General features: G+C 45.2%; 1 protein-coding gene across 5 annotated transcripts in view; it reads left to right on the top strand.

Moving 5' to 3' along the window:
- Nucleotides 1-24567, top strand: part of EPS15L1 (epidermal growth factor receptor pathway substrate 15 like 1) — a 37905-nt gene that overhangs the window by 1177 nt on the left and 12161 nt on the right. Inside the window, exons 2-23 of one of the 5 annotated variants that reach the window (XM_082071911.1) lie at nt 3878-3923; nt 4126-4211; nt 4564-4611; nt 5040-5135; nt 5870-5932; nt 6458-6583; nt 7305-7364; nt 7696-7932; nt 8491-8648; nt 9358-9514; nt 10213-10275; nt 11337-11422; nt 11611-11683; nt 12948-13115; nt 13948-14145; nt 14387-14551; nt 15520-15646; nt 15758-15808; nt 16178-16314; nt 16575-16635; nt 16886-16968; nt 18585-18717. In XM_082071911.1, the coding sequence (XP_081928037.1) occupies nt 3878-3923; nt 4126-4211; nt 4564-4611; nt 5040-5135; nt 5870-5932; nt 6458-6583; nt 7305-7364; nt 7696-7932; nt 8491-8648; nt 9358-9514; nt 10213-10275; nt 11337-11422; nt 11611-11683; nt 12948-13115; nt 13948-14145; nt 14387-14551; nt 15520-15646; nt 15758-15808; nt 16178-16314; nt 16575-16635; nt 16886-16968; nt 18585-18717 (2422 nt within the window). The remainder of the gene's footprint in view (nt 1-3877; nt 3924-4125; nt 4212-4563; nt 4612-5039; nt 5136-5869; nt 5933-6457; nt 6584-7304; nt 7365-7695; nt 7933-8490; nt 8649-9357; nt 9515-10212; nt 10276-11336; nt 11423-11610; nt 11684-12947; nt 13116-13947; nt 14146-14386; nt 14552-15519; nt 15647-15757; nt 15809-16177; nt 16315-16574; nt 16636-16885; nt 16969-18584; nt 18718-24567) is intronic. The other 4 variants (XM_082071912.1, XM_082071914.1, XM_082071913.1 and 1 more) reach the window with 4 other exon arrangements.

The following is a 24567-nucleotide window of genomic DNA, read 5'->3' as shown; positions in this document are numbered from 1 at the left end:
TACACTGTGTCTGGGGCCGGTCAGGAATTCAGAACAACTTCTACTGATCGTTCAAATTAGCTAAACGTATCACTTTCCTTTTAATAATGGGCTTCTATGTGTGGTGATCTGAAAAATCATCTCTCGGTGGAGCTACGTGGTATTTGGGTAATGTGTAATTTGCTGTGCATCTTATTGAGAGAGTGTGCTGCTTTCCAGCTCTGAATAGCAGTAGAAGTGCTGTTTAACGTCTGTTTAATTAAATAAACATCTGAAAGCATCCGTGTACATCCAAACTTATCGAAAGTTTTCAAGTGATGTGGTGCAAAAAATAAGTATAGAATAAACTCCGGACTTGAAGGTCTGTTGTGGAATTTACATTGGAAAAAATATGTCATATTTGTTATACTAGAAATCCTGCCTCTGTGTTTAAATTCCAGTTGCTGGCATCGGTGGTATTTTATATAGCACATTATCTTTTGGAAGCAGGGCCACCTTCTGTGAACGCGTCGGTTCCTTTGATGTGTTGTTTTCCAGCTGATTCATTGGAAGCATTCTAGTTTTCAAACTTTATTTTCTGTATGGAGCTGTCAAGAGCCGTCTACCTGTAATCGGGGCAGCGAACAGAATTTCCCTGGAAGTTAATAAACTTCCCCCGTTAATAACCTCCGTTTCATGATCACTACAGAGATGTGTGGTAGCCATAAAAGACTAGGCATGGTGTTAAAAGGAGTAGGAGAGGTTACATGTGCTGTCATGTTGAAGCACGTTCGCTCAGAAAGATCCAGAATAAAAATATTGACTTATTATGAGCTATAAAGAATATACGTACCTCAAGAATGTGAAAGTTTAATCATATTTGTTCTCATTCATGAATTTTATTATAGTTCTGTTGTTCTGTGTTTTTATTACGTTATGAAAGTGAATGTAGAAATCTAACTTAGAGTGTGCAAGCCATTCAACATCTCGGCTGTCTCAACTGGCTGCGCATAAAAACAGTTGAAGAGCAAGCAGGTAAAATCAGTTTGTGGCATTAAGCAACTGAAACCGGATTTTATTTACCTTTAACTTTATTTTCTCGAGTATTTGATCACCTTATCAATAGTCTCTCCACTGCGCCAGGCGCTCAGCCTCCAGCTCTGGAGGTCACGGAGATTATGGTAGAGATGTGGAGACAGTGTGGATCGCTTTGTGGCTCAGTCTTGTGAAACAAGGGGACACCAAGGACAATGATTCACTGCTGCAGTTTTCTGTGGCCCCGAGATGATCTCAGGACAGAGGCTGCGAGGAGCCGGGTTTGTGGGTTGTTCGTGCCGTTTTCCCAGCCCCGTGCTCAGGGCCGTGGAGCCGTGTCCGCGTGCGTGCACCGTGTACAGCGAGGCAGCGTTCCAGAGCTGTCACAGCGCGAGGGCCAGACGGGAACTTCAGTTTTTTACAGGAAATCGACAAGGTTCTGCAGTGTGTGTTCGGGACACGGTGTGAAGTGTTGGTTGTGGGTCATGTTTTGGGGAATATGGAGTAGGCGTAGAAACCAGGGGCTTGTTAAACTCCAAGACAAACTGAACCGCTGTGTAATAGGTTCTATCCTTTGACCACTCATCAGCTTCAAACTCTTCAAAACGCTTCTCTCCACTGCCAGCATTGGCACACTCTTGTGTAGGTTCTTCGTCAGCAGATGTCACAAAATTTACAGAATCATCTTGAATTATCATGCTATGGTCACGTGAGGGGTAGACAGGCAGCTCTGCTATTTTTATCACTTGAGCCCATTTTGTCTGCTCTGCTTCATCCCAGAGGTGCAGTCATCCAGGTAAATCGGGCAGAGAGGCTTCATCTTTGTCAGGTTCTGCAAGTAGAGAGTGGAGTGAGGAAGGGCTTTCCGGCAGCGCTTGGAGGAATGTATCACTGTGGCAGAAACTTGCCAGCGTTTCAGCACATCACCCCGGATTCCTGCCCCCTCGCTCAGGTAATCAGCTGCATGTCGTGGCTGACGATACCAAACGAGGACGACAAGCATGTCTGGTGATGGGATGAGATCACTCCACGCTGCTGCTGGAGCGGTTTGCTCTGTGTTTTGCTGTGGATCCAGTCTGCGTGCTCTAGGATCCTTGCCAAATAGAGGAGCTTGTAGTTGCTCCTTGGCTGGCTCCTCTGAGCTTTCTGAGAAATGAGAGCTGTACAGTTGGGTGATAGTTGGCTAAAACATGTTACATTTTAGTCAGAATTGGACAGGCTGTTTCTTATTTCCACCTTCTCTCTGAATGTTCTGTTTCCTGCTTTGGACAGGAACACGGTGCTTATCTATGCCAGCAAAAGAGATGAGGCAAATTTATGAGTTATAGTCATGGGTTCTTTCTTTTGAACTCCTGTCCAGTTTCTGGAAGAGCAAGAGCTTTTAGAGTGTGCTGACGCTGGAGAACGCCGTGGCTGATTGTGGTGATGGGTCTAAGTGAAGTACATATAAAGTGTTTAGGAAACGCTTCTGCAAACGTGTGGTTCTTCTAGCTAAGTACAACTATCGATCTGCAAAGAGCTTCACAGATCCCAGAATGTCAGGGCTTGGAAAGGACCTCGAAAGCTCATCCAGTCTGTTTGCATTTGCTTAATAGGGTTATTTTGGACAGCTCCTTATAGTAAGGTTTGGTGTGTTTATTGTAAACCTACAGGAAGATTCTCTTTGTGTAAAATAAAATGTCACGCTCCTCATTGGTCTTTTTCATCATATTTCTGTCACCCTTCCCCTCAGTGCAGGCAGAACATGCGGAAATGCAGGTGGGTGACAGGAGGAAGGTGGCACTTGGGAGGTGCCGTACCAGGGATCCGAGTTAGTGTGAAATAATCGTTCGTCAGGCGCCTGACTTGCCCCGCGGGTGGAGAGCGGGTGTCCCGAGCAGCCTGTGGGGTGTCTCTCCATCCCTCATCCCCCTCGTTAAACGGTGGCTGGCTGGTTGGCTGGTTGGCTGGTTGGCTGGTTGGCTGGTTGGCTGGTTGGCTGGCTGGTTGGTTGGTTGGTTGGCTGGTTGGTTGGTTGGTCGCGCGTTTTTCAAGGCCCGTGGGTGCTCTGGGGGGTGGCTGGTTTGCGGCTGCATTGTACCGTTTGTTGCTCTCGACGTTGTGGCTGAGAATGGTGTGGAGGTCGTAGGAGGCGAGGGAGGAGATGGATCTTCTGCCGCTTCCGGCATTTCAGTTCCCGTTGGCTTGGAATGTCAGCAGGAGGGAAGAGGAATCTGGTTGTTTAGTCTCTGGGGAAGGCAGGAGCAGCCTCTGCATGTGCTGCCGCTGTGGAACACGCTGATAACACCAGGGCGAGATCCTCAAACAGCATCACCAGGGAATCAGGACGTTAACCATGCCGTGCTTCTTATTAACTGTTTCCGTTTAAGATTCTATTCCTGAAAACTCATAAGCACAGGCATATTTAGAGACCAGGGCTCTGCGTGTGTGTTTGTAATTGTCTGCTGAAAATATTCCAAAGATATCTATACAGTGCAAGAGGTGCTGGAGTCAGCTCTGCGGTGAGGACTCTGCCTTTGGTATCGGTGGTTCTGCAGCCGGGGCCTGAAAAATACCTTGGCAAATAGTTCAAAGCTGTTCTACAGAACCTTATTACCATATAGCAGTGTTAATTAAAAGTGTCAATGTAAGTATGGGTGCTGATGAATAATAAGCTTTAAGAGGTGACTGGAGTCTGTTGGCTGCAAGTTTGGGGGCTTTACTGTTAATCCACGCTTAGATTTCAAGTATGGAGTTTGGAACAGAGCGAGTTAACGTATGGTTTTATAGTTTTGATAGGAGCAACATGCAAAGTCCTACACTATTTTATTTTCCGACAGTCCCTATCGTGGGCTATCTGATTGCAAGTCTGCCTTGGTTTTCTAACATCTCTCTTGTTTTTCAGTTTTCCACTGGGAATCCACTGTACGAAACTTATTACAAACAGGTAGGTTCTTAAAAGAAATTCTGAAAATAAAGTGCGGTTTCCTCTTTGCCAAGATTCCCTCTCTATTCCCCATCGCAGTGCTAACTCCTGTAAATTCTCTGCTCGTATAACTCCTTTTGCCCCAGAGACGAGAGGCGTTCCGTTCCTCACCTCTGCTTTCACAACAGATCCTTCAGTTGAACAAGGTATTTTTCTCTTTCAGGTAGATCCAACATACACAGGGAGAGTTGGGGCGAGCGAAGCTGCGCTGTTTCTTAAAAAATCTGGTCTCTCTGATATTATCCTTGGAAAAGTAAGTTGAAGGAATTTGGTGAGGCAGTAACGCTTTGTACACGGCTGTAGTGCAGCTAACGTTGAGCACTAGAGGTTTGCGAAAGGGTGGTCAGTGGAATGCAAACCAGGTCCTTTGAACATTAGATGAACCGCAGGCAGGTGGTCGCTCCAAGGTGTTGTTCTGCGTTTCACAGGCATCTGTAAGGAAAAATAGCCTTCTGTGTGACATTTTTGTTGTTAACTCAGGAATTAAATAACGTTGTATGTTGTAATTTGCAAGCTGCAGTGAACAGTTCAAGGAGGCATGCAGTGTGAACTGTGGAGCTGTTTTATTTTAAAATCACAATGGCTTTGATTTTGTATCTCCACAGATATGGGATTTGGCTGATCCAGAGGGTAAAGGCTACTTGGATAAACAGGTAAATTAAATGTTCTGTAGGCTTCTCATGTTCTCTTCCACAGATCAGCCTTGTTTCAAGCAAACCCTGATACCCATGGTACTTAGCCGTAGCCTTTTTTTGAAACTTCTCATTTGCAACATAAGGATTTTCTCCTAGTGCTGCTCACACCCAAGTAGATCACTCGTTGGGGCTGCTGGAGAACTTTGGATCTAATTCTCTGTTCCTCCTTTGTTTCGTAAATAACCTGTGTGTGGGATATAAAGATACATAGTCACGGAGTTTTTCACAAATATAAACTATGATTTGTAAGATTCATTTAGGAATGTTGCTTGCATGAAAAGGTATAACTAACGTGTCTAAAAATGGCTTAGAATGTGAAATACCAAGTTATGGGAGACTTGTTTAGACTGGTTGCTGTTTTTAATAGAAAACGGTATTGTTTGTAGGGTTTCTATGTCGCGTTGCGCCTTGTGGCGTGTGCACAGAACGGGCACGATGTCAACATGAGCAGCCTGAACTTGACTGTGCCGCCTCCTAAATTTGTAAGTAATACATACCTAAATAATATCTAAGTAATACATACCTAAATAATATCTAAGTAATACATACCTAAATAATATCTAAGTAATACATACCTAAATCACAGAATCCCAGAATGTCCACTCCCTTCAGCATCTTTGCTGCCCTGCGCTGGACTCTCTCCAGCAGTTCCCTGTCCTGCTGGAGCTGAGGGGCCACAGCTGGACACAAGATTCCAGGTGTGGTCTCCCCAGGGCAGAGCAGAGGGGCAGGAGAACCTCTCTGACCTACTGACCACCCCCTTCTAACCCACCCCAGGTCCCATTGGCTTCCTGGCCACAAGGGCCCAGTGCTGGCTCATGGTCACCCTGCTGTCCCCAGGACCCCCAGGTCCCTTTCCCCTCCGCTGCTCTCTAATAGGTCATTCCCCAACTTATCCTGGAAAACGTTTATATGTATTATATGAGAACTGAGGCTTTAGCTGGAACACTGGAACAATCTTCTCTTTCGTTGATGTCGTGGTTCTGAGCGTTCAGGCTGCTGCCAGACTGTTCTTCAGAACAACTGCAGTTGTGGTTCTGCAGTAGGATAAATCGGTGTGATTTGGGTTTTTTTCTGGGTACACGTGCATCCTTGTTTCTTTTTTTACAGTGTAGTTAAGCTTCATGTCTATAACTGTGTCTTAATTAGTAAGGATCAGAAATGAAGTGTGTATTATTATATATACACATATAAATAAAAACTTCTTTAATTTTAGCATGACACTAGCAGTCCTTTGCTGATCACCCCACCTTCCACAGAGACGCACTGGGCTGTTAGGGTAAGTGTAAAAGACAACACATTCCATCCATTCTTTAGAAGTAAATATTTTCCTTGGCTGTAATTTTCCCAGTGAGAGAGCTTTTGATCAAATATATTTCACAGAATCAAGTACAAGCATTTTCCAAAAGGTAGAAATTTAATAAAGCCTTCTAATGCTGAATTTTTTGTTTTTCTTCGAAGCGGGAAGCAAATTATGTGAGAGGAATAGTTTTTAGTTCTACAGAGTTTGTCAAGGTTTGTTTGAAATGTGGTGGGCAGCCTTGTCCTTTTAGAACCCTACAGAAACACATCTTGTGTGCTGCGTGCTGAAATCTCTCAGCTGCCATCACTTTAGCTTTGAAATGAAGCTCCTGAGTCCTGCTTCGTGGGGTGTCCATTGCAGTACAGCACGGCGGCGCTTGCAAGAGAGCTCGGAAATTAGAATGAATACATTACTGACCAGTCTTAATTTCTTGCAAGATCTCATTTTCAACACTTACAAGGCACACTTTTTTACTTATTCAGGCTATTTCTTACCAACTAGGTGGAAGAAAAAGCAAAGTTTGATGGTATTTTTGAAAGCCTTTTGCCAGTAAATGGTTTACTTTCAGGAGACAAAGTAAAACCAGTACTGATGAATTCAAAGCTACCTCTCGATATCCTAGGAAGGGTGAGTATGCTGTTTAGATTTTAGCTGTTCTCTCTTGAGCTTCTTGTAGTTGCAGTGTTAAATATTTAAATGTAACTTCTCAACATGGATCAGGTTTTGGCTGAGATTTTACACCGAGTGCCTGCTCTAAAGCAAAAACATTAAGTAGGCTCTGAAGTCTTCCACTTAAATGTAAGAATAATAGTAGTAATTTTGGCCCTGGAGTAGATTGGCTTCATTATCTCAGTAGCAGAGGGGCAGGAGAACCTCTCTGACCCACTGACCACCCCCTTCTAACCCACCCCAGGTCCCATTGGCTTCCTGGCCACAAGGGCCCAGTGCTGGCTCATGGTCACCCTGCTGTCCCCAGGACCCCCAGGTCCCTTTCCCCTCCGCTGCTCTCTAATAGGTCATTCCCCAACTTACAGTGGACCCTGGGGCTGTTCCTGCCCAGATTCAAGACTCTACACTTGCCCTTGTTTTATTTCATTCCATTTTCCCGCCCAACTCTCCAGCCTGTCCAGGTCTTGCTGGATTTTTAGAGCCGGTGTTGATTCACAGTGCCAGAAAACAAATTCAGTCTGTTTCATCAGAGAATGTTTAGCTGGGCCTAATCTAAGTAATACCTTCACAAAATCTGTCAGGAGTCTGTAGAGGGCATGCTTGATATGTGATGATTAACATCAGAAGCACAGAATGGAACTTGTTCTCTAAATCGTTGCTTTTATCACGATTGCTGTAGGTGTGGGATCTCAGTGACATTGATAAGGATGGGCACCTGGACAAGGATGAATTTGCTGTGGTAGGTTCCTTTACCTTCTCGGTTCAGTGTGTCTGCCAGAGCAAATCACTGTGTTTTATTTCTCAGTTTTGCAGCTTTCTCTGCTTCAGTTGACGGTTCTGATCTAAATTGTTCACAAGGATCTATTAAATGATCTTTCTCAAATCCATGTATTGACCGCCGCCTCTGTCAGCAAGATTAAATGTTTTGGCATTACATTCAGAGTGATCTGCTCTGGTTTATATCTGTAATCTTACCACCTGTTTTACTAATATGTAAATGACTGACACTGGAAAATCATGTTGCTTTTTCTTATAATTGTTCACGTTATCTGACCTTTTTGCCTTTGCAGGCAATGCACTTGGTTTATAGAGCTCTTGAGAAAGAGCCAGTTCCTTCCCTGCTACCCCCTTCTCTCATACCACCTTCTAAAAGAAAGAAGACGCCGGTTTTCCCTGGCGCGGTTCCTGTTCTCCCTGCGAGTCCTCCGCCGAAGGACAGTCTGCGTTCCACCCCGTCGCACGGGAGCGTCAACAGCCTCAACAGCACCGGGAGCTTGTCTCCCAAGCACAGCATCAAACAGGCGCAGGTACACATCTTATATATACATATAGATCAGTGAACAGCAGGAAAAACCCCTTCTTTTTGATTCCTGCCTCTTGCGAGCACTTTTCTGAAAATGTGTTTGTTGTTGGGTGGAGGGACTGAAATGAGAATGGCAAGACTTGGAAAAACAGGTGAATTTTAGTCCGAGTGACCAGGAGGTAGCAAGTCTCATGGGGAATTTTCACTTTCTGTAGAAAGTGGAACCACAGAAAGATTTTATTTATGTATCTGCTTTAATACCAAAGAAATCGTTAATCTCTCTTCTAAAGCTCCTGTGTTATTAGCATGAGGACTTAGTATGCCTCGTTGGGTCCGTGTTTCCAAAGGCTTTTCAACTGATGAATAGCTGTCAATCAGTATTTAAAATTCAGATGAAAAGCATTAAGCTCAAACGTTGATTGGAAAAGGGGAAATGCCAATTTACCAATCAGTTTGACTGCGCAAAATGTTCAGCGCACCCGACTCTGGGTAACGCCGTACATCCTCAGTGTGTCGATGCAGACTGCTTGTCTCTGTTGAAATGCAACATCTTGTTTTCCAGCCCGCTGTGAACTGGGTAGTACCAGTGTCCGAAAAAGTGCGATACGATGAAATTTTCTTAAAAACAGACACAGACATGGATGGTTTTGTGAGTGGCCAAGAAGTAAAGGACATTTTTATGCATTCAGGTCTGTCTCAGAATCTCCTGGCACATATATGGTAAGAATTCCCTAGTAGCTGTATTTTTGTAACTTGCTGATCTGGGAAGTCAAATCGTTCAGCCAGAAGCCTGTTGTCAGAGGGCGTAGGGAGGCAACTAGGAAAGCAAAAGCCTCCTTAGAATTAAACCTGGCGAGAGGGGTCAAGGACAACAGGAAGAGCTTTTTCCAGTCCGTGGCAGATTAAACTAACAGCAGAGGCAATGCAGGCCACTGATGAACGAGGTGGGTGCCCTGCTGACACAAGATACAGAGAACGCAGAGTCACCGATTGGACTGGGTGAGCTTTCGAGGTCCCTTCCAGCCCCTGACATTCTGGGGTTCTGTGAACTGTCAGCCCAACATTAAGAGAGAAAAACCAAACCAAAGCAAACCCACCGCTTTTAATTGTCCTGTTCCCATGCTGTGATATGTGGGCTATACGGAAAAACAAGGGAGAAATAAACTTTGTTTTTCTAGAATGGGGGTATAGGTCAGTCCGTGAATTGTGATTGTTTTTTGAAGTTCTAGCACTCTAAAGATTTTCTCAGAGTAACACCATCTTATTTAGTGAAAGATGTCTAATAAAATACTGCTCTGTTTATGGAAATCTTTTGCTAGAATAAGCAAACTCTAAGGCTGAGTCAAAAGAAAATTACACATGTATCTGTGTTTCAGGCTTCTTGGTGGAGGAGAGAGGTGCTTTCTCTAAGTGTGGTCTCTCTTTGCAGGGCTTTGGCAGACACGAGGCAGGTGGGGAAGCTGAGCAAAGATCAGTTTGCGCTGGCGATGTATCTCATCCAGCAGAAGGTCAGCAAAGGGCTTGACCCTCCACAAGTGCTGTCCCCAGAGATGATCCCTCCCTCGGAGAGGAGCACTCCCATCCAGGTGAGCCGTCGGTAACACTGAGCTTGTGTGCTTTAAGAGTAATGGGCTTTGAGTATTAATTTTTATATATATATCATGGTAAAGAATTACCATTTTTTTTCTTATCTCACCTTATAAAATTTGAAAATGTACATAAATTTTTAACAACACAAGACAGCGAATAAAGAAGAATGCGGTAGAATATTCCATAAATAAAGGAGTAATAGTGCAGGAAAAATCTGGTGTGAAAACTCCTTTGTCATAGAGAAGGTTTTTTAACTTCAGGGAACCGTTGAAAGCTGGTTCAATGGGCAGCCTGTGAGTGGGGCCGGTACTGAACTCCTCTCTTGAAAATGTCCATTTTTTTAATGAACAAGTGGAGACTGATGACGTCCGAGTTTCTGGGAACCGGCGGTTGGTTCGTCCCATGTAGCGTGACAGTCCCTGTATCCCTCGCTGCTCATTCCATTTTCCTGGAGCATCTGTCTTTTGCTGAACTCTGTTTTGTTCCATTCCTCTCCTCAAGGCTGTGTTAGTGCATTTCTGAAGCTTTAATGAATCAATACTTATGTCAATACATCCATCTTTTCTATAACTTCTATAGAATTTTCCTTTATGTTTTTACTTTGCCTAACCAAGAAGCTTTTGAGCCTCTAAATATAGTTCAATTGCTGTTGCTCTGGTCCTTTTAAGGTTTTTCCTCTATCCTTTTCCTATAGACTCTGTCAGGTTACTTGACCCCTGTAGGAACCGAGATCTCAGCCCTGACAGAAATGCGTCGTGTGAGTAATTGTGATGCCCGAAAGAATGCAGATTTGTTCATCTACACCACTTGTAACTTGATTTTTTTTTCATTTCTATACCCTCTCCTGCCTCTGTGCTCTTGTGTTCTGTGGCGCTTGCTCTTGGCATGATGGGAATGTCACAGATCGTGAAGTTTTTCTCATCTGCTGTGGTTTAATAAACTGTACGCTACGGTGAACGTAGACTATTCTGCCGTTCGTGTGGAACGATGAACTGTGTTATCCTTCAAGCAGCCTTGCCCACGGGATTTCCCCCAGCAATTGCTTGAAAAGGCCAAAGTTTGCCCTGCTGAAGTCCAGGGCTGCAATTCTGCTTGCTGTCCTGCTCCTGCCACAGGAGATCCTGAACTCCACCATCTCATGGGCGCTGCAGCCAAGGCAGCCCTCGACCTTTACCGCCTCAGCCAGCCCCTCCGTGTCAGTGAGGATGAGGTCCAGCAGGGCACCTCTCCTGGTCGGCTCCTCCACCCTTTGCATCACAAAGTTCTCGTCAAGGCACTGGAGGAGCCTCCAGGACTGGGGCTGGCTGGCCGAGTCCTTCCAGCAAACATCGGGGGAGGCTCGGGATACCCTCTGCACCTCCCCTGATCTGCACCTGAATGGCGGCAGAAATGACCCGCACTGCAGCAAATTGGGTGTCATTGGCATTAATTAGTGGTAGGCCTCAAGAAGACCGATATTACCGTCTGATTTATGAAGTTCCCTGGAAGCTTTGCAATTGACTGTAGCAGAGCTGGAGTTTTAGTTTAGTCATTTTAATTCTCCCGTTGCCTGCAGTTTATTGGTTGAGCTCGTGCATGTCCTTTAAGTGCTGTGTGTTTTGTCTCTCCCGTCTGTTAACTGTGGGCACAGAGAAGACTCTTGGTGGAATCGTGTGGCACGCTCAGTGGTTGCTGCATCAGAATCTGAAACTCGATGCGTCCCGCAGAGTTTGGCAAATGCGTATGATAGGATTGTGTCCCACCTCTGTCCTCAGCCTTTGCACAGGAAGATCTTCTGTTACAACTCGGCATTTTAATAGACTGTTTCGTTCTTAACAGGATAGTTCAAGTTCCGTTGGATCAGGAGAATTTACAGGGGTGAAGGAACTGGATGATATTAGTCAAGAAATTGCACAGCTGCAGAGGTAATGGTTGTGGACTGATAAATCATTCATATGCATCCACATTTACTCCTTTAAAGAATACACCAGACTGTGGGCTGGCATCTTGAGTTGTGTGGTGTTTCCAGAATAATGTTTAATTGATTTTTGTGTGCACTCATATGTCTGTTGTATCATTTAACTAATCATGAGCACGTTTGTTTGCCTTACAGAGAAAAATACTCGCTAGAGCAGGACATTAGGGAAAAGGAGGAATCAATCAGACAGAAAACCAATGAAGTTCAGGTAAAAACTCTTGATTATTAGTTTTCATTTCAACCTAAAATAATACACAGGCAGTTAAGCATTCTTTCTTCTGTCTTTCCTTGTGTTGCTTTTGGGCATCACGTGGGATTTTTCTCTTTTATTTTCCCATTCTCCATGGGAAATGTTTCCTTCTGATGCTGGTTAATATCAATAGGAGATAAGTGAACAGTGTGAAATGTCTTTTTTGTGAGTGCTTGACGAACACTGTAAGGTTTACCAAGGCCCAGTGCCGGGTCCTGCACTTGGGTCCCAACAGCCCCAGGCAGTGCTGAGGGATCGGGGCAGAGCGGCTGGAAAGCGCCTGGCAGAGAGGGATCTGGCTGAGCGTGAGCCAGCGTGCGCCCAGGTGGCCAGAAACGCCAATATCCTGGCTCGTATCAGGAGTAGTGTGGCCAGCAGGACTAGGGACGTGATTGTGCTACTGTACTCGGCGCTGGTGAGGCCCCACCTTGAATCCTGTGTTCAGTTTTGAGACCCTCATCATAAGAAGGACATTGAGGTACTAGAGAGACTGCAGAGGAGGCGACGAAGTTGGTGAGGGGCTGGAGCACAAATCTGATGAGGAGCAGCTGAGGGAACTGGGACTGTTCAGATAAGGAAGCTTAAGATAAGAGATAAGGAGGCTGAGGGGAGACCTTATTGCTGTCTACAACTACCAGAAAGGAGGTTGGAGCATGGAGGGTGTTGGTCTCTTCTCCCAAGTAACAGGTGATAGGACAAGAGGAAATGGCTTCAAGTTGTGCCGGGGAGGTTTACATTGGATAATAGGAAAAAATTCTTCCTGGAAAGGGTTGTGGGGCATTGAACAGGCTGCCCAGGGCAGTGGGGGAGTCACCACCCCGGAGGGGTTTAAAAGGCGTTTAGATGAGGTTCTTAGGGACATGGATTAGTGCTAGAGTTTGGTTATGGTTGGACTTAATGATCCTGAGGGTCTCTTCCAACTAAAATGATTCTATTCTATGATTCTATTTAGGACACCATTGTTCAGAGAGTATTGATTTTGATAATTAGGATAGCTCAATTACGGATGTTCTGTGTCACAGTCTCTTTCAGTCTTGTGGGCACTGATTTATTTCCTGATGGCTCATACAAGTTCCTGCAGAAACAGAACATGCACGTGCAGGGAATAAGAACCTGCGTGGCATAGAGAATCTTGTGGATTTTCTGGCCTGTTTGCCTGTGGTTGGTTGTTCCTGTAAGACAACAGCTCAATGTAAGGTCCAAACTCTGGAATTTTCCTCAGGAACTGCAAAACGATTTAGACAGGGAGACAAGTAACCTGCAAGAGTTAGAGGCTCAGAAACAAGATGCCCAGGACCGCCTGGATGAGATGGACCAGCAGAAGGCCAAGCTGAAGGACATGCTGAGCGACGTCCGGCAGAAGTGCCAGGAAGAAACACAGGTGGTGAGTGTACGTTAACCTGGACGTGCTCCGGAGCGCCGTGGCTTTTGGTGAAGGGAATTCTATTTATTTAACGGATAAGCTTGCTTTGTTGATTAATTTTTCACATAAATAGCAATTTCTACACAACTACAGAGGTCCGAGAAAGGATTTTGCCAACATAAATACCTTTCCAAACGGTCATAAATGGGGGTTGAACCAGATGTTCTCCAGTGGGCCCTTTCTACATAAATCGTGATTGTTCTGTGAATATGTGAAACACTTACTCCCCCAGTGGCGCGGTTGTGAAGCGTTGTTCCTGGCCCGTGAGACAGTGCGGGCAGTCGTGCACGTTTCCGTCACTGTGAATCTCAGCAGTGTTCTGAGGGAAAAGGGGGGTTTGGCCAATGTCGCTGGTGTGTCTTCATGTGGACACTCAGGGGATAAGGTCACGGAATGAAGTGGACAAGGAGAGTCGTGCGCTGCTGTGTGATTTTAACGCTTACCAGAGTTAAAATTCGGCTTTATAATACTTGATAAACGTTTGAATTGAAAAGGAGCCAAGTTCTGAACACTACAAGGTAACCACCTGCAAAACACCTTTTAACGATCTTTGTAATTAGTCTGGTATTTCTGTCATTTGAAATATTAATATTTCTTGGTTGTATTGAATGTCCTATGTGCTTTTATAAAGGGTTTTGTGTAACATACTAAGAAGCATGCAGTTCTTCACATTAGGTTGTTGTTATCTTCCTTGCCAGTTTATAGGTTACTTTACAGCTTGATTTGTTATAAATTCATGATTTATTCATTTACATTTACTTCAAATTTCACTCTGATTTTTGGTGACATTTTGTTTCAGATTTCATCACTAAAAATGCAGATTCAGTCTCAGGAATCAGATCTGAAATCACAGGAGGATGACCTGAACAGAGCCAAAGCGGAGCTGAACCGCCTCCAGCAGGAGGAGACGCAGCTGGAGCAGAGCATCCAGGCCGGAAAAGTGCAGCTCGAAACAATCATCAAATCTTTAAAATCAACGCAGGAAGAAATAAACCAGGTATTCACTGTAGCTTATACGACTTCTGGTTTGCCTCTTGAACATGAACTCGAAAGGTTACTTTCCAGAAGAGAAAAAAGGTGCTGGTTTGTGAAATCAGCCTTTTTGAGTGGTGCTGAGCAGGTGAATTCCCAGTTTGAGTCAGGAGAAGCTCAGCGCCAGTGGGGAAGCGCGACCGCGGTTAAGGAGCGCGCCAGCGTTATTGAACACCTAACACACTAAAGCGTTTCTCATTGCGTAGGCGAGAAGTAAACTCTCTCAACTTCAGGAGAGTCACCAAGAAGTCAATAAGAGTATAGAAGAGTATAACGAAGCTCTCAACGGGATTCACGGTGGTAGCCTGACGAATTTAGCCGACATAAGCGAAGGCCTTGGGCAGACGGAAAGAAACAGCTATGGAGCTATGGTAAAAAAAAATACTGTTTGATGTATGTACAATCATTAGGTTTGTGATTTGCACAGTAGTTAAGATGTAGTGAAGAGATCAGGGTCTCCTGTGGCCGGAGCAGGATGGCAAGCAGACGTGATCTACCTCGACTTGAGTCCCTCCGAGCCCCTGACATTCGTGGGTCTGTGTTTAGTGGCTCTTGGTGTGGTCACACGTACAGTGATCTCTGCAAGGCCGCCGTCTGCGTAAAAACAAAATGCCCCAAAGAAGAAAAGTGTAGATTAACAGCAACAATACATTGAGAGACATGATCTTAAAATGCCTTAGTGCTGCTTAGATGTCTTACATAAACATGATGTTAGATTTCCAGAGGAAACTTCCAGATCTTTCTCTTATTTGCAAAACCCAAGAATCACTTACTGGAAAATAACTCCAGTACACAATCATAGTGAATTTTCTAAACCAGTGTGTCCCTTTCCTGTTTCTTAATTCTTCCTTCCTCTTCTTCCTCTCCCCGCCTCCCCCTGTGCTATTCTGAGAAGTATTAATTAAGACTTCTTCATTTGCATCTTGTGAAGGGATGAAAGCAATCCCCCGTCTCTCTAGTGCTGGAGGCTGTGTAAGTGTGTAGTTAGTTACTAGCTGTGTCTAGGTGGAGCTCTGTCGCGCAGGTGCTCTGTGCACGTGGCTGCTGTGACAGGACTGCTCTCATCGATGTATTTGAGAACTGAATATATTAATGTGAGAAACAGTTTAACCTTTGTTCTTCTCTGTATATACTTCTGATGTTCTCCGTAGTCTCAGGCTACATATTTCTTTATAGTGCGTAATTACTTCTGTTTAGAAGCCACTTGCTGCGAAAGTTCTTTAGGAGGCAATTTTTAAGCTCATGAAACAGGAACGAAGATACCGTAGAACTTCTGCTGAATGGGTAACTGAGCATTTGAATCGTAAGTTGCTGTAATGTTTCTCCTCTCAATTTTTAGGATGATCCATTTAAGAATAAAGCTTTGATGTTTACCAATAACAGCCAGGAGCTGCACACAGACCCCTTCCAGTCAGAAGATCCTTTCAAATCGGATCCGTTTAAGGGAGCAGACCCGTTCAAAGGCAGTAAGTGACCTCACACCTTGGCTACCACTTGTCCAGAAAATGATGTTTTCTCAAACTTTCATCATCTTGCTAAATAGTGGATAAACCAAATGATTTTTCTATTCTGCATAGGTGACCCATTCCAGCATGACCCTTTTGCAGAGCAGCCACCTGCTCCAGCAGGTAATAGCCCTCTCCATGGCAGGACAGATGGGATATAATCTGCTTGTAGCCAAACGCAAAGATTGCCAGGTTTTCCATGGCTTCAGGTTTTTGTTTTGCATGTGGGAACGTGACAGGTTGTGCATTCAGGAGCAATACGTTAATAACATGCATGTGACTCTTTATTAAGTCCATAACCTTAATATCAACTCGTACTTGTCCAAACGTAGTGCCCTGTTTAGAGACGTATCTGGAAGTGTATCGGATTTACCAAACCATTGTGTGTTTTTATAAGAAAAATGACATCCCTGAGTATGAGGTCAAATATCGAATGGCTTGTTGTGGATGCGCAAGAGGCTACATTCATTTACCTTTGAATACTCTTTTTAGATCCATTTGGAGGAGATCCGTTTAAGGAAAGTGACCCATTTCGTAGTTCTGCCCCTGAGGATTTCTTCAAGAAACAGGTGAAGAGTGACCCGTTCACCTCAGATCCGTTCACGAAGCCCCCTGCTGTACCCTCCAAGGTCAGTCATTTCTAAATGGATTTCTGTACCATTGCCAAGGTTATCGTCTGAAAGCTAAAAGGAAATACCACTAAATACTTTTCTCCTACCTGATGAAATATCATTAATTTTATTCTCAAAATTTCGATATGGATTGTTAAGGCAATCAGCAGTCTGTCTTTCCAGTTCTGTGATAATGATGTCAAAGCGAGAGATTTTAATGTGAATTAAGAAACAAGTGCACAGCAGGACAATAATTCTGTATATCTGTTCTTATCTAGCCCGACCCTTTTGAAAGCAGTGATCCCTTTACGTCTTCCAGCGTCTCTTCTAAAGGTCCAGGTAAGAAGAAACATTTTCTCATATCCCGGAATCCCAGAGTGTCGGGGGTTGAAAAAGCTCATCCAGTGCAATTCCCCCGGAGCAGAAACACCCAGATGAGGTTATGGAATTCGTTTTTAACATCTCATGCTGGGTCGAAAACAAGTGGTTTTTAACCACCCGCCTAGTTTTGTATTTCATTGGCACCAAGCATTCCTCATGATTCTTCAGTAGTATTTTAAATAGCTTTTTTCCCCTGTGTCTGTTCCAGATCCGTTTGGAACTCTGGACCCGTTTGGAAGCGGCGCTTTCAGCAGCGGTGAAGGATTCGCAGACTTCAGTCAGATGTCCAAGGTAAAGGCCTCAAGGGAAGCGACTGCCCTTTTAAAGAACCCTCTGTACAGATACGTTGTGTGATATGATCACAGCTTTTCATCTGACAGCCCACTTCTCTTAATTCTTTTCCGATCAAGTTACTTAGCAAAGCATTTTCCATTCCTGATGCGGCAGAGTCTTACCAATATTTTAGTAGATTCAGCAGGGATAAATCAGCTTTTCACAAGCATCTTCAGATACCAGAGGCACAAGAGAAATGACTTCTAGTTTTTCCTTAGAAGAAAAGGTGGTCATTCCAGATATTAACATATTTTAGTGTTCAACGTTCCTGTAAGTTCTGAAGTCTGATACTTCACCTCAGTGTCCTGACTTTTATTGAACGTCCTGAGGTGGAGTTTGGGATTTACAGTTGGCATCAACTGCCCCAATTTTACACGTAGTTTGGCGGTAACACTTGAGAATCGTAGAGTAAATGTTAACTAGAGAATAGATTATTGTAGTGACTAATTAACCTTTGATATTTTTTCTAGTTTTTCTTACTGTTTTCGTTGGGTTTAGCTCTCCCCTAGGTGGCGACAGTCTTTACAGTATCGATGGGTTTGGCTTGTTTAGAAGCTTTAGCGAGGGGCTGAGCAAAACTGCTCTTTCTTCATTACTGCTTGATAAATTTCCCTGCATGGCAGAATTCTTTGTGCCTTATTTTACAGAACCCCAGAGTGTCAGGGGTTGAAGGGCCCTGGAAAGCTCATCCCGTGCAATCCCCCCATGGAGCAGGAACACCCAGCTGAGGTTCCACAGGAAGGTGTCCAGGGGGTTGGAATGTCTGCAGAGAAGGAGACTCCACAACCCCCTGGGCAGCCTGGGCCAGGCTCTGCCACCCTCACTGAGAAGACGTTTCTTCTCAGATTTCAGTGGAACCTCCTGTGTTCCAGTTTGCACCCATTACCCAGTAGAGGGGCAGGAGAACCTCTCTGACCTACTGACCACCCCCTTCCAATCCACCCCAGGTCCCATTGGCTTCCTGGCCACAAGGGCCCAGTGCTGGCTCATGGTCACCCTGCTGTCCCCAGGACCCCCAGGTCCCTTTCCCATCTGCTGCTCTCTAACAGGTCATTCCCCAACACTTGCCCAGGCTGCCCAGGGGGTTGTGGAGTCTCCTTCTCTGCAGACATTCCAACCCGCCTGGACACCTTCCTGTGGAACCTCATCTGGGTGTTCCTGCTCCATGGGGGGATTGCACTGGATGAGCTTTCCAGGTCCCTTCAACCCCCGACATTCTGGGATTCTGTTTATCAGAGCGAAGCCCAGACTGTACTATGACCGTTCATTGCTAAACAGTAAAAAAACAGAAAAACAGAGTTTTACTTCCTTTTCTTTTTCTCATCAGCTTTTTGCCAGGACTTAAAGTTCTCAAAGGGTTGAAGTGATTCAGAGCATACGTACTTCTGAACGTTCATGAAATGCTGGCACCGCTGTCAGTGGGTGTTAGTGGCTTACACACCAACATATTTCTGTAAATCTCTCCTCGTTTTTTGAAGTCAGCGCTTTTACTTGTGTGAACTTGTAGCCTTCATGAGACAAGAGACATTCTACAATGTGCTGACGTTCTTATTCTTTTCTCTTTTCTCATGTAGTCGGTCACTCCAGACCCCTTCGCCTCCTCCTTTGGGGGGATGGGCTTCTCTGATGACCCTTTCAAAAGCAAATCCGACACACCAGCGTTACCGCCAAAGAAAAGTGTCCCTCCACGCCCCAAGCCACCCAGCGGTAAGGAGGTTTTCTTTGTTTTAATAGCCAGTTCCCCCGATTTTCTGTATGTTATATGACATAAGGATAAGTTGACAGTCTTCTATCCCATTATCTTGTATTTCAACCATGGAGAGAGACATGAGATTATCAGCAAATGGCAAAACTTGTCAATAAACCAGAGCGAACTGTTCAGACTGGAAATGGGATGACTGGGGGTGGCCCGGCAGATCTGTGAAAGCGTTTGTGGCAGGGAAGTAGGGAAAAAAACATTCTTTTCCAAGTAGGCAACAAAAGTGATTAGTAAGTGGCACCTTCAAAATAACCACAGGGGTTTGGTTTTTACAATATTCCGAATTTAGGATTATTGGGGTTTTTTAACCAGAGAATACGGTGAATGCAAAAAAGGCTTTTCCTGCTTCAGGTCCATTACTTGTGGAAATACTTAGAGATGTATGAATGTCCCGAATTGAAAATAAGGTCCCTTTTAATAGACTCAGCTTGTTCGCCCTCCCTCGAGTAGATTTTCAGACTGTTCAGATACCAGTGAAACTGTTTTAAGAACTGAAGCCACATAGAGCTGTTTGTTTCAAGTCTGGTGGTATAGTTCAGTTAAAACGAACAGTGAATATCTAGTTGGCTCAAAAAAATAATCCAAAAAGCTGGATTGTGCTTATGAACAGGCACATCACTGTGCACAAAGCATGTGAGTCAGCATCTGGTACTCTGGTGTATGCACTGACAGTGCTAGGAAGCACAATACAAAGCAAGCAGATCCACTCTCAGTATCTCCATGTCTGACTATGTGGCTTGTCGGTGTTTGCGCTGCTGTGTCTGGAACGGAGCGTGCGCCCTGCGCCCATCCTGTTTACAGCAGCTGCTGTTGGTCTGGCTGCTTTCACACACTGGTTCTGCTAGAACTTGCTCCTTGGGTAACCTGAGACGTTCGGTCTGTTACCGCGTGTCCTGGAAATGTCCTTAACCATCCCACAGACTGATCCAGGGTTTGGAAAACGCCAGTTAATACAGTAGACTGATGGGCAGGGCATCACAGCAGCATTAGCTTGTTCTTATTGCTATGATTTTATTGTTGAAGAGGTCACGATGCACAGTGAAGCCCTGGAATGGGGTGATGGGGTTTTGGCGGGGTGAGTATTGCTGAACATTTGTCAGAAGTGCCCCAGGACTGGGGAGAGGTTCTTGGAACGCTCTGCTCCGGGCTCGCTCTGTGCAAATCTGTTCTGCTGCGGAGGTACCGAGAGCCTTCAGCAACCCAGAAACCCCCTCGTATGGAGTGTGGGCAAATAGCAGCTAATAGGACATGGATAGGAGCACAAATAGAAAAGCTGAAGGTACTTATTTGGAATTGTGAATGATGTTCTTCATCTTAATTTGGTTTTCATGGAAAGTGGCCGCCCTTTTCTTTATAAGAAATGTCTACATAAAATAATTTAGTGTTTAAGGGGCCTATATGAAGTTGAATGAGTCAAACAAATATTAAATGCACCTGCATTATCTCTTTCATGTGGTTTCTTTCTGTTTCTTGTTCGAAACGTGATTATTCCTGGCAAATCAAGTGTAACAGTAGCACAGGTGGGAAATCCATGCCGTGGGATTGACTCACCTACAAGGTTTGTATGCTTTTTATTCGTGTATCTTCCCTCTTTTGCACATAGGGAGGAACTTTGGAGAACATTTCGCTTTAATACTTTGTTTTGAAGTTAGACGTGTGCACTCAGCCCTTAATCAGGCTTTTCAAAACCCGTTTCAGCGTGCACCTTCCCCTCTTCTTGGGAGACGCAGTGTTTGTGAGGTTCCGCTGCTCTACCAAAGCAAATGTTGTTATGATAAAATAGACCGAGGAGGAAACAAAGCAGGGTTTTTTAAAGCAAATGGGCCTCATGTGCTTGTGCAGTTATACCCCTCCCTTCCTTCCACAACTGAGACGATCTTCGGTGGTTACTTAAAGCATGAGAAATTATATAGTAGTAGCCTGTGATTCTAGCAAGAGATACAGGCGAGCAAGTGTGTGTCAGAAATGGGAACGTTGCTCAGAAAACAAACAACAGATGAGAAACTTCCGCTGTTTCTTACCTTTCTATTGGTCTGTTTAATTAAAAAACAAGTAGGTGATAAAGATCTTGCTGAAAGATGGATAAATCTCGTTCTTGCCAGCTGAACCTGTGTTTACCTCTCTGTTCCCAGTTCATACTTGTTTTAGTAAAACTGTTCTTTCTGTTGAGGGGGGATTTTCAGTATTAGGAAGCACTTGTGTGGTTTGCTTGCATTTTGTTAGCAGGTGCAGTGAAGATCTAATATAGAACTTTCCAAGTAGTTGTTGATGGGGAAACTGGCAAAATCCAGCAGGAATTGGTCCTAATTCAGTACTTTTCTGCATGTACAGTTTTTTAGGAGTTAGGTGACATGCAAACACTGTCTCCTCAATCCAGTGGGGTGTTGTGGGGTGTCCTGGACCCACGTGTGTGGTTGTTGCTGACTGTAAGGACGGGCGAACACCGCGTGACGTGGATTAGACACCCTGAGATCTGCATCCTCCCCTTCGCAAAACCTACGGTTAAGAGAGGGAATGACAGTCGTGACACTGTTTCCTTACAGCTGAATCTCAGGCTTACATTGTTCTGTTCTTCAGAAGTCATTTTCCTTTTTTCTCGCTCCCTTTTGAACCAGAGTCTTCCAAGATGAGCTGTGAGCAGGTGCAACATCTGCTCTACGTGGCTGCAAAGCTTAAGGAGGAGGTTGAGGCGCTGAGGGCCAGCAGGAGTGTGACCAGGAAATGGACTGGTGGAGTAACTCCCTGGCGCCGCTCAGAGAGGCTCCAGGGGACACCCCCAAAGGTGACGAACCCCTTGCGCTGTCGGGCAGAGGGAGAATCCCTGAGACAGCCCCTGCCTGTCACTGTCGGGCAGAGGGAGGGGACAGAGAAGATGACGAGGCTTGGAAGCGAGTTCCAGTTCGGGCCGTGGGCAACCCCCCTCCCTGCCTGCTCTGCTTCCCCAGGTGCCGCCCGCCATGGGTTTGAGGCCCTGGATCTTGAAGAGGAGGTGGGTGAGGGTGGGCGCAAGGCCCACCTGCGAGGTCACTCAGAAAGGGGCAGTTGACCCCAGGCCTCAAGAGCAGCTCAGATAAGAAAGAAAGGAGGGTAACTGTAGTAGGCAATTCCCTCTGAGCGGGACGGAGGGCCCGGTCTGCAGAGCTGACCCTCCTCGCAGGGAGTGTGCAGTCTGCCTGGAGCTGGCGCTGAAACACCGGAGTTTTTCAGATTGATAAATACATTTTCTTTTCTGTCAGAGGGCATTACCTGTCCTGTTTAGCACTGCTGAGCTTCTGCTTGCTTTATAGCTTTTGGGTTTTTAAGGACTATTGTGTAATTAAGAATAAAAAGAGTCTGAAAGAGCCGATACACTGAAACCTGTCAGTTAAATGGGTTTTGTAGGTTCTCACAGCTGAACAATTCTGTTTTCTACTATGAGCTGCAGATTGAAATCAGCCCGAGTTCACCGCTAACTAGTTTCTAGGTAAAAGTTGTTGATTACAAAAAGAGAGAAACAGATTTTTTTATCTTTCTTTTTATTTTTTTTAAAGTGCAGGAAGTCGCTGTGTGGGTGTCAGTGATTGGGTTATAAGTAAATTCAGTGCTCTGGTGCTTTGATCGTGGGACCTGCTGCTCTGCCCCACCCTCACCACTTCCTTTGAGCGCAGCCCCAGCCACTCCACATTGCGGTTACAGCAGCGCCGTTAACCAGAGATATTAGTGAGGAACCTTCACCACTAACCAGCCTGTAACCTTCAACCTCTGCGAAATTTTTATTGCTCGCTTATAGTGGTTTTGACCTTTTTAACCTTGGAAGAATATAAAAGTCCTAAAAACACTTTCCAATTTCAGTGTGCTTGCTTCTTGCAATAGTTATTTAATACAACCAATGATTTTATTTTACTCTAGCTGTGTAAGTGCTGTAATTTATATTAAATATATTGTATATTAGTGACTAGTAGAGGTGGTGGGTATTGTATTAACAGTGAACTTCAGTGCTAATGTACTTGGAAAAGTTCAGAATAGACCGGTCAGCCTCACCTCCATCCCCGGGAAACCGATGGAACGGCTTCTCCTTGGTGCCACCTCAAGGCGTATCAGGGATAAGAGGGTCATTGGGGCAGTCAGCGTGGCTTCACCGAGGGGAAGTCATGCTTGACCAGCCTCATTGGCTGTTATGAGGACACAACAAGATGGATGGATGATGGCAGAGCGGGGGACGTGATCTGCCTTGGCTTGAGTGAGACATTGACACAGTCTGCACAGCATCCTCACACTGAACTGAGGAGTGTCAGGAGGATGGAGCCAGGCTCTTCTGGGTGACAACCAGTGATAGGACAAGGGGTGATGGGTTCAAACTGGAACACAGGAGGTTCCACTTAAATCTGAGAAGAAACTTGTTCCCGGTGAGGGTGTCAGAGCCTGGCCCAGGCTGCCCAGGGGGTTGTGGAGTCTCCTTCTCTGCAGACATTCCAACCCCCTGGACACCTTCCTGTGGAACCTCAGCTGGGTGTTCCTGCTCCATGGGGGGATTGCACGGGATGAGCTTTCCAGGGCCCTTCAACCCCTGACACTCTGGGATTCTTTTGGATACGAACACATAAATAGCAGAAAAATATCATGGAACTTGGAATTCGAAGGATTGATTTGTTTAGCTGCTATTTGAAATACAGGTATTAAAATAAGTGATAGTGGGAAGTTATTATTCCAGACCGTGCTCAGTGAGTTTGTCAAAGAGCTTTGGCTCTGTTTTTTGATACAGTTGTTCTTTGTAGCTCTGGTGTATGGTGGCAACTCAATTTATACATGGACATTTCAGAGCTTAGTGGTTAACGCCTCTGCCTTTGGGTTACGGATATCGATTCCGTTCTCACGTTGTGTTTTTATATGTCAGAATACTGGAAAAAGTCTTGAGAAGACGAACCAGGGCAGCAGGCAGCACCTGAATTGAGGTGTCATTCCCACCCCTCCGAGGTGCCCGGAGACCTCAGGACAAGCACAAAGCTTTGCACAGCATTTAATGTGAGTGACTAGGAATTAGTGCTAAGCAGCAGCAATGATGCTGGTGATGATAAATGTAACCAGCCATGCTGTTAGGGTTCAGTGTTCTTACCAAACCACAAACTGCAAGCTGCTCGATGTGTTCTCTGTCCCACCAGAGCAGTCAGAGGAGCCTCTGCTGACTGGGGCAAAATCTCACTGATCGAGTCCTATTTTTTTTCATCTTGCCAGTTGGCAGATGAAGAGAGACGATAGGTGAACCCGGGGATGGCTCAAAAATGAAAAGGGGTCAGGGCTTTCAGATATCTCAAAGATTTATCAAGATCGTCAGGATGTTAATATTTTGTAGAATTAATCTGCAGACTCCTTTTAGCTGTGTGCACGTTGCAACCCGTCATCTGCAGAATCAGAATTCCACAGCCTGGGGTGAGGATCCTTTGCTTTGTCCTCACCGGTGTGGTTGCAGGAGATTGTCAGCCCAGAGGAGCTAAAATGCAAGAAGAGTTAACAGCCGACTCCCAGAGCAGCGTTTTGTGCTGTTCCTGTGCTGCATGGACCTCGGAGGTAAATGTAAGGCAGGTTTGCTCCCTTCGGCGTGTGCTGGAAACACTCTGCAGGCAGTTTGCCTTGAGAGCTCTGTGAGCGGATCCCCGGGTGGGGAGTGCACACACATTCCGGGTTTACCCGGACCAGGGTTGTCTAACAGAAGCTCTGGAGCCACAATAACTCTTGGGGGTGTCTTCTACACCCCCTGAGCCATTTCAGATGCGTTTTAGCTGGTCCTGTGCAGAACCGGCTGCTCAGCACCAGAGGGGCCA

This window comes from Streptopelia decaocto, assembly GCF_964273445.1.
Source record: "Streptopelia decaocto genome assembly, chromosome: 24".
Taxonomy (NCBI): domain Eukaryota; kingdom Metazoa; phylum Chordata; class Aves; order Columbiformes; family Columbidae; genus Streptopelia; species Streptopelia decaocto.
The sequence above is the reverse complement of the archived record's forward strand: the minus strand, read 5'-3'. Positions and strand labels throughout refer to the sequence as shown.